At 43.9% G+C, this 16,054-nt stretch overlaps 1 gene segment (V, D, J or C); it reads left to right on the top strand.

Moving 5' to 3' along the window:
• The first annotated feature begins 4,936 nt into the window (after nt 1-4,936).
• LOC140112303 (Ig heavy chain V region PJ14-like) lies at nt 4,937-7,963 on the top strand. The segment is given in 3 exon segments: nt 4,937-5,013; nt 5,113-5,442; nt 7,585-7,963. Coding segments are annotated over 3 exon segments (435 nt in total).
• The last annotated feature ends 8,091 nt before the right edge of the window (nt 7,964-16,054 follow it).

The raw sequence follows: 16,054 nt of genomic DNA, 5'->3' as shown, positions 1-16,054 counted from the left end.
CAGTCTGTGGGTGATGATGACCTTCTTGACGTAGTGGAAGTGTGTAAAGAGGTGTCCGACGATGAGGAGACACGGTTGTCAGACAGTGGGGAAGTTGTTGTCAGGGCAGGAAGTCCGAGGGGGGAGCAGACTGAGGGATCGGAGGATGATGAGGTGACAGACCCAAGCTGGGTTGAGAGGCCGGGTGAACACAGTGCTTCTGAGACGGAGGAGAGTCCTCGACCAGAACAGGTTGGAAGAGGCAGTGGTGGGGCCAGACGGAGAGGCAGGGCCAGAGCTGGTGCATCAGCGCCAAATGTGTCAACTAGTGAAGCTCCCGTGGCGAGGGCTCTTGCGGCGAGGGCTAGATATTCAGAAGTCTGGAGGTTCTTTAAGGAAACACCGGATGACCGACGGACTGTGGTGTGCAACATTTGCCAAACCAGGCTCAGCAGGGGTTCCACCACTACTAGCTTAACTACCACCAGTATGCGCAGGCATATGAATGCTAAGCACCCCACTCAGTGGCAACAAGCCCGTTCACCTCCGGCCGTGCACACCACTGCTCCTTCCCCTGTGTCAGCTGCTAGTCAGCCCCCTGCCCAGGACCCTGCCACAAAAACCCCATCGTCGCCTCCACGATCCTCCACAGCATCCACCAGTGTTCAGCTCTCCATACCCCAGACGCTGGAGCGGAAACGCAAATATAGTGCAACCCACCCGCACGCCCAAGCCCTTAATGTGCACATCTCCAGATTGCTTAGCCTGGAGATGCTGCCCTATAGGCTAGTAGAGACCGAGGCCTTTCGCAACCTCATGGCGGCGGCCGCCCCTCGGTATTCGGTCCCCAGCCGCCACTACTTTTCTCGATGTGCCGTCCCAGCCCTGCACCAGCACGTGTCAGACAACATCATCCGTGCCCTGACCAACGCCGTTTCTGACAAGGTCCACCTGACCACGGACACGTGGACGAGTGCTGCCGGGCAGGGCCACTATATATCGCTGACGGCACATTGGGTTAACTTGGTGGAGGCTGGGACCGAGTCTGACCCTGGGGCTGCTCATATACTGCCGACGCCGAGGATTGCGGGGCCTACCTCGGTCCAGGTGTTTCAGGCCTACTATGCCTCCTCCTCCTCCCACCCCTCCTCCACCTCCTCCTCCGAACTACCATCCGTGGGCACGGCGCCATCAGTCGGTAGCTCTAGGCACAGCAGCAGTGCCATCGCTAAGCGACAGCAGGCGGTGCTCAAACTGCTGAGCCTAGGCGACAAAAGGCACACCGCCCAAGAGCTATTACAGGGCATCACGGCGCAGACTGATCTGTGGCTGGCACCGCTGAACCTCAAGCCGGGAATGGTTGTGTGTGACAACGGCCGTAACCTGGTGGCGGCTCTGCAACTCGGCAGACTGACACATGTGCCATGCCTGGCCCATGTGTTAAATCTGATAGTTCAGCGTTTCCTCAAGACATACCCCAATCTGTCTGATTTGCTCACGAAGGTGCGCCGCATCTGTGCGCATTTCAGGAAGTCCAGCCCAGATGCTGCCACTCTCAGGGCAGCGCAGCGCCGCCTCCAACTGCCCGCTCACCGACTGTTGTGCGACGTGCCCACGAGGTGGAATTCAACACTGACCATGTTATCCAGAGTTTACCAGCAGCGCAGAGCGATTGTAGACTGCCAGATGTCAACTTCCACCAGAACTGGTAGTCAGGTCAGTCAGCTTCCTCAAGTCTACAATGAGGAGTGGACGTGGATGTCTGATATCTGTCAGGTGCTGAGTAACTTTGAGGAGTCAACACAGATGGTCAGTGGCGATGCCGCCATCATCAGCCTCACCATCCCGCTGCTTGGCCTTTTGAAAAACTCTCTGGTCAGCATGAAGTCGGAAGCTTTGCGCTTGTCACAAGAGACAGGGGAAGAATATTCCCTTGTTGATAGCCAAAGCACCCTCAGGTCTGTTTCTCAGCGCATATCGGAGGAGGTGGAGGTGGAGGAGGATGAGGAGGTGGAGGTGGAGGAGGATGAGGAGGAAGAGGAGGAGAATGTTGGCGAGACACAAGAGGGGACCATTGTTGAGTCCTTCACTGTTCAGCGTGTATGGGCAGAAGAAGAGGAGTTGGAGGAGTTGGAGGAGGAGGAAATGGACAGTCAGGCCAGTGAGGGGAGTGAATTCTTACGCGTTGGTACTCTGGCGCATATGGCAGATTTCATGCTAGGCTGCCTATCCCGTGACCCTCGCGTTCAAAGAATTTATTCCAGCACCGATTACTGGGTGTTCACTCTCCTGGACCCACGGTACAAGCAAAATCTTCCCACTCTCATCCCTGCAGAGGAAAGGAGTGTGAGAATGCATGAATACCAGCAGGCCCTGGTGCACAAGCTGAAACAGTATTTCCCTTCTGACAGCGCTAGCGGCAGAGTGCGTAGTTCTGCGGGACAAGTAGCGAGGGAGAGTAGGCGAGCAGGCAGCTTGTCCAGCACTGGCAAGGGTACGCTTTACAAGGCTTTTGCCAGCTTTATGTCACCCCAGCAAGACACTGTCACCTGTCCCCAGTCTCGGCAGAGTAGAGCTGATCTTTACAGAAAGATGGTGAGGGAGTACGTAGCTGACCATACCATCGTCCTAAATGATCACACAGCTCCCTACAACTACTGGGTTTCAAAGCTGGACATGTGGCACGAACTGGCGCTGTACGCCTTGGAGGTTCTTGCCTGCCCTGCCGCTAGCGTCTTGTCCGAGCGGGTTTTCAGTGCAGCTGGTGGCATCATCACCGATAAGCGTACACGCCTGTCGACTGACAGCGCTGACAGGCTGACGCTTATTAAAATGAATAAAGGCTGGATTTCTCAGAATTTCCAATCTCCACCAGGTGAAGGAAGCTCAACCTGAATAATTGATCCACTCCTCCTCCTCCTCCTCATTTTCCTCCTTCTCCTCCTCTTTGTACAGTAAAGCAGAGGAAAATGGCTATTTTTTGACAGGGCCCACTGGCTCTTGCTATAGTACTTCATGCATTTAATTTTTCTGGAGGGCCACCTACCCGGTCCTCTGTTTGAAACAATTTTTGTGAGTGCCACATACAGGCACTCAATCTATTCCATTTTTCTGGAGGGCCACCTACCCGGTCCTCTGTTTTAAAAAATTTTTGGGACTGCCACATACAGGCACTCAATCTATTCCATTTTACTGGAGGGCCACCTACCTGCTCCTCTGGTTTGAAAAATGTTTGGGACTGCCACATACAGGCACTCAATCTATTCCATTTTACTGCAGGGCCACCTACCTGCTCCTCTGGTTTGAAACATTTTTGGGACTGCCACATACAGGCACTCAATCTATTCCATTTTACTGGAGGGCCACCTACCTGCTCCTCTGGTTTGAAAAATTTTTGGGACTGCCACATACAGGCACTCAATCTATTCCATTTTACTGGAGGGCCACCTACCTGCTCCTCTGGTTTGAAACATTTTTGGGACTGCCACATACAGGCACTCAATCTATTCCATTTTACTGCAGGGCCACCTACCTGCTCCTCTGGTTTGAAAAATGTTTGGGACTGCCACATACAGGCACTCAATCTATTCCATTTTACTGGAGGGCCACCTACCTGCTCCTCTGGTTTGAAAAATGTTTGGGACTGCCACATACAGGCACTATCCAAATTAAATTGTCTCCATAGCAGCCTCCACACGTTGTCTCCATTGCTACCTCCAAAAGTCGTCCATATAGCTGCCTCCATACATCGTCCCTTTATCAAACGAGGTGTGTCAGGCAGAAATTTGGGTTGTTTTCATGGATTCCACATCAAAGTTGTTAACTTTGTCGCCACCCTGCTGTGTTATCCACAAAATATACTGGCAAACTTTTACCATTTAGGGATATTATTTCAGCGCTTCTTGCGCAGCTGTTTACATTCCCCTCACCCGCCATATCCTAAACTTATAAGAACGCTACTACACTTGATCTTATACAAAAGGTTCTTAGAAGTGCTGTTTGGGGAGTAGCCTATAGACAGGGGCTTGGATTGGCGAAAGCTCGCCTGGCAGCGGAGCGCCAGCTCCATGCCAAGATCCAACTAACATAGTTTTAACTGCAGCACCTTTAATCTACTACTAGTTCACTGCCTCCATACATGGTCCCCTTATCAAACGAGCTGTGTCAGGCAGAATTTTGGGTTGTTTTCATGGCTTCCATGTTAACTTTGTCGCCACCCTGCTGTGTAATCCACAAAATATACTGGCAAACTTTTATCATGTACCGATATTATTTGAGCGCTTCTTGCTCACCTCCTTTGGTTCCTCTCTGCCACCCATTGGTTTGAAGCCTGAGTCCATTTAGGGTATGTCGCCATGCCACTCTCTAGCCTGCTGCCGCTGCCTCTGCATGCCGTCCCCTATAGTGTCAGGGTCAATTATTGGATGTTTTAGATGCTATCTAGCTTCATTCTGTCACTCTGTCATGGCCATGCTGTTACCCGTAATTTTGGCATAATGGTGCGATTAAGCAGCCTCAGAGGCATCCATGCATGCTGCCCCTGCTGTTTCCTGTCCATTTCCGTGGTGTTTCCATCCTTTTCTGAGGTTCCCAGGTGTTTGGCCAAGCTTCCCTGTGCAGAGCCTTGGTCCGCTTGAAAAATGCTCGAGTCTCCCATTGACTTCAATGGGGTTCGTTATTCGAGACGAGCACTCGAGCATCGGGAAAAGTTCGTCTCGAATAACGAGTACCCGAGCATTTTAGTGTTCGCTCATCTCTAGTTATCACCTTAGTTTACATAAATATTGAAGCTAAGGTTTGATACCATACCACTACTGACTTATTTTTACATTTCATACTTTTTCAGTGTTATTTTATTGGACATAGCAAAATATATGTAAATTTATGTGCATAACACTGAGCTTAACTAGAGATCAGTGTCCAGGAAAATTCCACTGAGCGGCATCACTGTGCACCCATTCTAAGAATCTATAGATTCCAATCCTGTCATGAAGGTTCTCCTTTGGTTACTCAGTGTTGTACTGTCAATGCAATGTGGGTCGTATTTTAAGGCATTATATAATTATGCACAATGAGAAATTATCTCAGAACTTTTCAGTTTATGTTTTTGCTTTTTACATTTTTTTTTTGCAGGTGTCACATCGCAAATCTCTATGCTGGAATCTGGTCTCAGGATTGTGAAACCAACACAAACTCTGGACATGACCTGTAAAGTGACCGGAGCCTCCCTCACTGATAGAACTAATATGCACTGTGTACACTGGGTCCGAAAACCTGAAGGGAAAGGCCTGGAGTGGTTAGGTAGAATATGTTATAATAATGAAATAAATTATGGGCAATCGGTACAAGGACGTGTAACTCTCACAAGAGACACAAGTAAAGGAGAAGTTTACTTCAAACTCACTGGAGTGAAACCTGAAGAATCTGGGAAATATTATTGTGGACTGCGGACCTGCATATATGGTAATTATAGGGAGTGGTTTAGATTTCTGCCATTTTTACACTAGTATCTTGGCCTTTATCATAAGTTTCAGTTTTACATATGTGACAGTAGATGGGTCCAAAAACATGACATGAAAATGTATCTGTAGATGGTCATGGGTTCAGCCTATAATATTGTATGTGTACATGGTCCCTACAAAAAATATCTTGAATGGATTAAATGGATTGGCTAATTATGGATACTTTGTTCATGTCTTTAGAACTACTGGAGATAACCCAGTACAGCTCTCTATCAATGAATAGAGGTTAAAGTAATAACAAACAAGTAAGTTAGGGCATTCTATTATCAGTAAATCTGATGGTATATGTCCTTTAAATGCCAACAGCACAAGCACATGCTGCCAAGCTTATTGTCTTTCTTAGGTAAACTAGCATTTACAACAAAAATCAATAAGGGCAGAATTTTTGTTGACATCTGGCTATGGCTGCGGCTAGCATTCCTTTTCATTTAATCCGGTTGTACGGCTGCACATAGGGCAGAATTGTCAGTTTGGTTTCAATTTCTATCCCAATTTAAAGGCAGATCATTTTGGCCAGTCTCACCAGTCTAAAATGGTTCCCTATTACACCCCCCTTCCTCACATGTGTAATGCAGGGCTACCATGATAGGTTGTGACAGGCTGTACTAGTAAGGGGCTAACCTGGTAGTAGGCAATGCTAGAAGTCAGGGTAGGCAGGGAGCTATCACAGGACGAGATGTTGCATAGGTATTGATGTAGCCCCTCCTTCATCCTGTTGCGTGGAAGTAGGGAAAAGATAATCACCCCTCTCACGTTTTTTTTTAATGAGGTTGCAGACTTCCACACAGCCAGGTGCTTAATGCATAGAAATGAAATCCCTTATCATGAATCAGAATCATTTTAATATATGCTTTCATTCATCCCAGAGCTTAGAGAGAGGAGGGGAGATGGAAAATGAAAAAAATTGAAAAAAATAAAATGAAGAAAACAAGATATGATCTTTTGATGAAAAATATGTGTTCTAAAGTGGTAGAGGTAATTATATACAAATACCAGGAAAATATGCCATAGCTTCCACAAATTGAATTTACGCAAAAACTAATCTCTACTGTAGAGCAGATGGATCCTGTAGCACTGCATGGTGAGACACTATTGTCACCTGCTGATAAAATAGTGGTACTCCAACAACAAACCTGCCCAATACAAAACAGAAAGTGAAAATGCTCACAGGTTAGAGAAGTTTCTACCTTGAATATGGAGTTTGCAGATGGGCTCAGGCAACAGGGCTCAACGATGGCAAACAGCGCTTTGGGAATGCTACTGATATGGGGTATAATGTGACCTAAGGCAATAGTGGTGAACCTATTGCACAGGTGCCATTCACATCCATCCCTGTGGACACCCAGGTTGTCACAGGCCTCAGAGATATAAAAAGATTATGCTCTGATGTATAAATTGGCCCAGGCCAAAATATACCATGGGTATAATCTATGCTAGACCACTAACTTTCGGTGTAGTCTGGACTGGGGGTATACTCTGGCTTGTGAAACACTAGTTCAGCCACAGCGGCAGCATCATCTCTGGGCTGTACACCTAGTGTTGCGGGAGTAAACTGATTTAACCAACTAATGACGCTGTAAGATATTATTGGCTAATTTACATCATTTGCTCATGGTAACTAGGAATTGGCTTCAAAGAAGTCACTGCCCTAAAAGAGGCATTTTAATTGTCACTTTCTTCTAATACAGTACAATTTTCTATCCTAGCCAAAAATAATCTATTCTTACAATTTATTTTATTATTTTTGGTCCCTAAAAAAGCTGGAGTTGATTGTCAGATGTTCACAGGAATGTCTATCAGTAATTTCTCAGAGACCATTTGTCATATAAAGTTTGGTTTTTGAATGTGTAAATATATTCCATTGATATTGGATTTAAATAGAGGGTAGACCCAAAAATCTACAGAGCAGAATCAGTATACAGAGATACTGAGAAGACATCCCTTAGAGGTCTCAGGACAAACATGAAGACACTGCTGTGGTTACTTAGTGCTGTATTGTCTTTACAAAGTGGGTCACATTTAAGTCTCTGTAAGAGAATAAACTTCAAAAATTTAGAGACTAACTTTTTTTTCCTTTTTGCAGATGTCACTGCACAAATCTCTATGAAAGAGTCTGGCCCTAGGACTGTGAAGCCAACCTAGACTCTGGACGTGACCTGTAAAGTAGCCGGGGCCTCCCTCACTGACAGCTCCAACATGCACTGTGTGGTGTGGGTCAGACAACCTGAAGGAAAAGGCCTAGGAAAAATATGTTATGAAAATAGTGTAGCTTATAGTCAGTTTTTACAGGGACGTGTGTAACACTTACAAGAGACACAAGTAGAGGAGAAGTTTATCTCAACTCACTGGAGTGAAACCTGAAGAATCTGGGAAATATTATTGTGCTCGACACACACCGTACAACAGCTGGACTGAAGACATGTGCGTAAACTAATATATCGAAAATGGTTTCGTAAAATTTAGTAAACCCGTCACTATATTTTAACATATAGAGCTGATGACAAGTTTGTATAGAGTCCTATTGACTAGGACTCTTTTACATCCCTTACATAAATCTGTATATTATATTTCCTTTAAAAGAAAAGGCTTGTCCTGCTCGACTGGCCCCTTCCATCTCTTATCTCACCATGCATATATCTGATCACATAAAATCACCGCATGCCTCCGTGGACTACTCCTCCCCATACTCCATGGATTTCTACTTCTCCCCATCCTCTACGGAGGCATGCTGTGATTTCATGTGATCAGATACATACAGGGTCTAGATGTTGCAGATGTAACAAGACTTTTGCCAATGTCGTCCTGGTCAAGAGACTTTAAGAGCCCAATGATGTAACAGAGCTCTCGATACAGCAGAATATCATATCCTGTCAATCAGGAAAAAGAAGGCAAGACAATTCAAGTAACTCATGGAAATGCAGGGCTTTATAAGACTCAAGTAGTGTCACTGGATTCACCCATGGTGAGTGGCATACAAGTTTAACTCCTTATTGACGCAGCCTGTTTGTAAGTTAAGGCTCAGTCCCTTTTTTAAAAATGTGTCTCTTCCTGTGGTAATAACTTTTCAAAACTTTAACTTATCCCTGTGATTTTGTGATTGTTTTCTCATGAGACATTGTAGTTTATGTTATTAGTGTCATTTCGGTGATCAGTTCTTTTTTGGGGGGGTAAAAATTAAAAAATTTAGGAAAAATTTGAAAAAAATACAATTTTCAAAGTTTCAATTGTTCTACCTTTTAGACAAAAAGTCATACCACAATTTTTTTTTTGTAGAAACCTTTTGCCATTGGAAACCTTTTCTTTTTATTTCCATAATTTGTTTTATGTTTCCATTTAATTTTACGGATTTGAGAAGGTTTCAAGTTTTAGTAGCAACTTCTCAGATTTTCAAGGAATTTGAAAAATGCTAAATTTTTGGTGACCAATTCAGTTTGGAAGTGCCCTATAAAGGCTTATGTATTATATACCCCACAAGTAACACCATTTTATGAACCTAACATCTCAACCTATTCAAATCAGCATTTGAGATGTCTGTTAACTCTTTAATTCTTTCTCTGGAAGTGAACAAAAATGGAGTGAAAATTTAGAAATTTCAATTTTTTAATAAGATTATTCTCATTTAGCCCTAAAATGGACACATTCAGAAGGAATTTGAGGTAAATATATATCCCAAAATTTTTGCTCTGCTTCTTCCGTGTACAGTAATACCAGACATGTGGATGTCAACTGCTGTTTCGTCAAACAGCGATGTCCAGAACAGTGTTCATGCTATTGGGTTTTTGCTGGCCTATTTGGCTACAAATGTTTTGTGGTGCCACAGTGTACTTGAAGAGCCCCTGAAGTAACAGTACAATAGAAACCCTCCACAAACGTCACCATTTAGGAAACTAGACCCCTTAAAGAATTTATCTGGGGTTATGGTGAGCTTTTTAACCCCCTACATGCTCATCAAAATATAATGCAAAGTAAATGGTGCAGAGTAAAAATTGTGTTTTTATCTCAAAAATGTCATTTTAGTGCCTCATATGTTGTGCCCAACCCATGGTACTTTAGACAAGCACCACAAAAATCATTCTGCGGGTTGTCCCAAGTACAGCAATACCACACATGTGCCAATAATTGACTGTCTGGGCACACAGCAGGGCTGAGAAGGGAAGGAGCAAAATTTTGCTTTTGGATCTGCGTTTTCACATGTCTGAATTTGGAGTGCCATGTCATGTTCACAGGGCCTGTGAGGTACCAGTGCAATAGAAAGACCCAAAAAATTATACCATTCTGGAAACTAGACCCCTCAAAGAATTCTGGGCTTGTGGTGAGCATTTTAACCCCCAACATGCCGGTCAAAATCTAATGCAAAGTAAATGGTGCAGAGTAAAAATTTTACTGTATTTTAATTTTTTTTATCTCAAAAATGTCATATTAGTGCCTCATACATTGTACCCAACCCATGGTACTTTAGACAGACACCCCAAAAATCATTCTATGGGTTGTCCTGAGTACGGCAATACCACACATGTGCCAATAATTGACAGGCTGGGTACACAGCAGGGCTAAGAAGGGAATGAGCCGTGGTACTGGTACCCTGAGGTACCAGTACAATAGAAACCCCCGAGTAGTGACTCCATTTTAGGAAACGGCACCCCTCAAAGAATTTATCTAGGGTTGTATGAACATTTTAACCCCTGAGATGCTGGGCCAAATGTAATACAAAATGAATGGTTTAGTGTAAAAATTGCATTGTTTTCTCAAATGTGTCATTGTAGTGACAAATTAAATCAGCCCAACCCATGCCACTGTGGATAAACACCCCAAAAATCATTCTGTGGGTTATTACGAGTATGGTAACACCCCATGTGTGGCAATAGTCTACAGGCTGGGGAAACGTCAGGCCTGAGAAGGGACAAGCAAAATCTAGCTTTTGGAGCACCCTTTACACTAGACTGGTGTTGGGATGCACCTGAGGTACCAGTACAATATAAACCCCCGAGTAGTGACCCCATTTTAGGAAAGGGCAACCCTTTTATGGTACCATAAAACATTTGTAGATGCTCTTACAGATCAGTACAATAGAAACTCCTGAGAACGGAACCTATTTCAAAACTACACCCTTCCACAAATTAAAATCTAGGGTTGTAGTGAGCATTTTAACCTCACAGGTGGACCCCAAGGATGATGCATAATGGATATTGCATAGTACAAATTATCCATTTTGTCATCTTGTGCCCAGTTCCTGCCGCGGGAGACAAACACTCCAAAAATAATGATGCAGGGAAGGTGGGGCATGCGGCATGATGTATAAGCTGTGTGAGCTGTGTGCATCAGGGAACAATTATATATCCAGGGACGTGTGGTAAATTCTGAAACACACCTTCATGTATAACCCTGGTTTCTCGGGGGAAAAGGTCACAATGGTATATTGTTTGTTTTTTATGCCCCTTTTGGAGCACACCCTGCACCTCTTCTGTGTCCTCCCTTACTGGCAGTTTGGGGAACTTCTCCTGGTAAGTGCTGCACTGGTACAATCTGTGTTGTGGCCTCGCTTCCAGGTGTACTAGCACTCCACCCTTCCTGGTCTCTAAAAATAGACTGCTTGACTACCACCTCTTAAAATTACAGTAAAGTTCCCCTCTGTCCGGCACCATCTGCATGATGTGCATGGACAGCTTCTTGTACCAAACCCTCAACTTCTGCTTGGCATTGTATGGCTGAAGTACCTGGTCCAACAAATCCACCCCTCCTATGTACCTATTGTAATCCAAAATACGGTCCGCCTTCGGGGCTTCTGTACTGGTACCTTGTACAGAGGCAGCGGAGTCGCTTTGTGAGGACAAGATGGACAAATAAAACATCCCCACACTCGTCCCCGCTAGCAGACTCCATATCGGAGGCCATATAATTATATACTTCCAAGTCAGTATATGTCTTCTGGGACATGAGGGGGGGATAGTACACAACCTACACAGAACAACGCCTACTCCTCCACACAATGCCTGCTCCTCTACCCCACGCCTGCTCCTCCACAAAATGCCTTCTCCTCCACAAAATGCCTACTCCTCCATGCTACTCCAACTCCGCCTGCTCCTGCACACCACGCCTGCTCCTCCCCACTACGCCTGCTCCTCCACGCTACGCCTGCTCCCCCACGCTACTACAACTCCTCCTCCATGCTACTCCTACTCATCCTCCACCCTAATTGTGTGTTTTGGGGTACAGTAAAGGAACAGATCACTAGCAAAACTCTCTCCAACTCCACCAATCACAAAATAGCGATGTTGGAGAGCATTGGGCTAGTAAGATCTGCCCAAAAATCATCATAGATCGCTGTCATTGGCCACTCTGTATTGATTGGTCAATGGCGACGATAGATAGACGTGATGTCATCGGAGGGGTGTCGGATGCCGACACCTCCCACCGAGGTGCCACCCTGTCTCGCGACAGGGTGATGTCCAAAGTGCAAGTAGCGCTTGCGTCCGATATAATGTCACTGCGCTCAGAGTCCAATATATCGGATGCGGAGTGTGAACAGGTTAATATTTTGTGTGTGTGTGCTTTTACTTTATATGTCCCCCATGAGGTCATAAAAGACCCCTGGGGGGCTTTTTTTTCTACATTTTCACTTTTTTTTACTTTTACAAGTTTTCCCCTGTATCTGAGGCATCTATAAGAGCCTAATTTACAGTGGAACGCCCACCTGTCACTGTAAATTCGTATCAGAGCTGAACTGGGTCTAACTAGACCCAGCAGCTCTGATTAACCCCTTTAGGCCGGTGGCACACGTGGCGTTTTGAACCTGTTTTTGTGCCATTTTTAAGAAAAACGTCCCAAAAACTGGTTCAAAACGCCATGATTACCGCCGGCCTTAGACCCGGAGGTCACATGACCACCAAGTCTATGGAGCCAGCGGCCGCGCCAGCTCAGCTCCTCTATACATCGCCCTCATTCAGCACGATGCACAGAGGAGCGGAGAAGTGGTAACGAACCGCTTCTCCCTATGGTCTCCGGGTGTCGGGTGACCGGGTTCTGCTCCCGCAATTAGTGCAGGAGCAGCAGAAAACTGCAGAGACGTCTTAAGACATTGATGAAGACTCCGGACCTGCGCCCCCTGACGTCTAAAGTCAGCGGGCGGTCCGAGAGAAGTTAAAAACTGATTTTTTTAACATCGCAGCCATGGAAAGGAACCATTTAGGGATAAGGGCAATGTTTTTTCACCATAGTTTTTAATGAAGTATTTCTTTTGGGCAGATTAATTTGCATGACAGGTTCTCTATAAGATAAGGAAATAAATGAAGATAAACCATTTAAATGACTAAAACATAAAAGTATCAGTTCATCTTTACAGGATTAGGCCTCATACACACAGCTATGTTTGCCTGTGGACTGCAAACGAAAGGACTGTGTGCTGTTATTTGTGGTCCGGCTGATATCAGCAAATGAGCAACACTTACACTACTGATAGTAATTGAAAATAAATGCACCATCGACAGGCTCAATAGAAGGCTTATGGAACTTCATAGGATCGCATGCATGAGGCCTCATAGAGAAAGAAAATAAATTTTGTGAAAAACAAATAAAGCCAGCAAAGACAGAGACTAAAATAAATTTTGCCAAGGAAAGTAAAAATAATCCAAAATATTTTTTATATAAAAACTGAAAATATGTGTCCTTTGAGGAATACTGAAGTTATTTTGATATTGAATTTGAATGCCTAGTTACTTGCAATGTCCCTGTGTTGCATCCGCTCCACACTACACCATCATGGGCATCATAGGATCAATCAGACAACCTAGGGTTAAAGTACCCTAGGGGGTCTGAAAATTCTTTTTTTTTTATTTAAAAAATCTGCATTAATTTTCTAATAATTACTGTACTGACTTGAAGAATAAAGGACATTTGTCACTTTGATTGCATAGTGAAAACTGTAAAATCATATGTGATTAAAAATTGGGGGGGGGGAGCATCTTTCTAGAGTTGACATCAGACAGCAGAAATGCAAATTTTTCCCCTAGGCAGAGGGAGCTAGTGTTGAGGAAAGGAGACAGAGACACAGACATAAAGGCTACTGCAGCTGGTTTTTAGTTTCTCTTATTGCGCATAATATATGTAAAATATATGTAAATGTATGCAGGTAACACTGAGGTTAAATAGAGATCACTGTTTAGGAAATTTCCACTGAGTGTCATCACTGCACACCCATTCTGAAGCTCTGTAGAGAAATCCAGAGCTGACATGAAGACTCTCCTTTGGTTACTCAGTATTGTACTGTCACTTCAATGTGGGTTGTGTTAAAGAATAATTTTATTATACACAATTATATCTAAGAAAATATCTTAGAACTTTTCCCTTTATGTTATTGCTTTTTACATTTTTTTAATACAGGTGTCACATCTCAAATCTCTATGCTGGAGTCTGGTCCCTGTATTGTGAAACCAACACAAACCCTAGACATGACCTGTAAAGTGACCGGAGCCTCCCTCACTGACAGCACCAACATGCACTGTGTACACTGGGTCCGACAGCCTGAAGGGAAAGGCCTGGAGTGGTTAGGTAGAATATGTTTTAATAATCATATAAATTATGGCCTATCGGTCCAGGGACGTGTAACTCTCACAAGAGACACAAGTAAAGGAGAAGTTTACTTCAAACTCACTGGAGCAAAACCTGAAGAATCTGGGAAATATTATTGTGCTCGAGACTCACAGTGTAACAGATGGACTGCGGACCTGCATATATGGTAATTATAGCAAGTGGTTTAGATTTCTGCCATTTTTACACTAGTATCTTGGCCTTTATCATAAGTTTCAGTTTTACATATGTGACAGTAGATGGGTCCAAAAACATGACATGAAAATGTATCTGCAGATTGTCATGGGTTCAGCCTATAATATTGTATGTGTACATGGTCCCTACAAAAAATATCTTGAATGGATTAAATGGATTGGCTAATTATGGATACTTTGTTCATGTCTTTAGAACTACTGGAAATAACCCAGTACAGTTCCCCATCAATGAATAGAGGTTAAAGTAAAAAAAAAATCTATTTCACCCCTGTAGAGGGTATCTGAAGAGATTTCAAGACTTATCAAAAATGTTGCCATCCCCTAAAGACCATAACGAACAAGTGAGTTAGGGCATTCTATTGTCAGTAAATCTGATGGTATATGTCCTCTAAATGCCAACAGCACAAGCACATGCTGCCAAGCTTATTGTCTTTCTTAGGTAAACTGGCATTTACAACAAAAATCAATATGGGCAGAATTTTTGTTGACATCTGGCTATGGCTACGGCTGGAATTCCTTTTCATTTAATCCGGTTGTACGGCTGCACATAGAGCAGAATTGTCAGTTTGGTCTCAATTTCTATCCCAGATTAAAGGCAGATCATTTTGGCCTAAGTTTTAGGTGAACAACATTGACATGGAATTCCATACTTCCAAGGGTTCCCGAGGCTTAAACTGTATTCACGTGTAATCTCACCAGTCTAAAATGGTTCCCTATAACACCCCACTTCTTCACATATGTAATGCAGGGCTACCATGATAGGGGTGACAGGCTGTACTAGTAAGGGGCTAACCTGGTAGTAGGCAATGCTAGAAGTCCCTGAGTAGGCAGGGAGCTATCACAGGACGAGATGTTGCGTATGTATTGGTGTAGCCCCTCCTTCATCCTGTTGCGTGGAAGTAGGGAAAAGACAATAACTCCCCTCCCATTTTTTTAATGAGGTTGCAGCCTTTCACACAGCCAATGCATACATATGGAATCCCTTATCATGAATCAGAATCATTTCTACTTCACTTAAATTTTTAATATATGGTTTAATTCATCCCAGAGCTTAGAGAGAGGAGGGGAGATGGAAAATGAAAAAAATTTAAAAAAATAAAATGAAGAAAACAAGATATGATCTTTTGATGAAAAATATGTGTTCTAAAGTGGTAGAGGTAATTATATACAAATACCAGGACAGTCGGAGCAACATTGTGTAGACCAATTCTATTCATACAGAAATCTAAAAAATGGGCTTTGTAGTCAATGGGCTTTTTCACACTTGCATTTTTTTTCACGCACACATGCGTTTTTTTTAACGCGCGTTTAAATCTCGACATGCTCTACTTTTGCAAGTCACACGCATGAAAAATGCACCATAGAAGTCTATGGAGATGTATCAAAAACACATTGCACTCTGAAACACACGCAAGTGCAATGCGTTTTTCACGCATCAATTGTCATAGAAAAGATAGAGCTCAGTCCTGAGTCCATTTCACGCATCAATTGTCATAGAAAAGATAGAGTTCAGTCCTGAGTCCAAAAACTGACACACTGAACAAACTCTGACTGAAAACTGATTAAACTCTGATGAAAAATGTCAGTTTTTCACTGACCAAACCCTGATCAAATCTGACGTGATCTGCAACGCAAGTGTGGAAGGGGCCTTAGGCCCCTTTCACACTTGCGTTTTTCACGCGAGTTTTCTGCGTGTGCTTTTGACGCGAAGAACTTGCATTGCACTCTGACCCATTGTAATCAATGGGTCTTTTCAGACTTGCATTTTGCATTTCA

Source organism: Engystomops pustulosus, unplaced genomic scaffold (assembly GCF_040894005.1).
Source record: "Engystomops pustulosus unplaced genomic scaffold, aEngPut4.maternal MAT_SCAFFOLD_685, whole genome shotgun sequence".
NCBI classification, from domain to species: domain Eukaryota; kingdom Metazoa; phylum Chordata; class Amphibia; order Anura; family Leptodactylidae; genus Engystomops; species Engystomops pustulosus.
The sequence above is the reverse complement of the archived record's forward strand: the minus strand, read 5'-3'. Positions and strand labels throughout refer to the sequence as shown.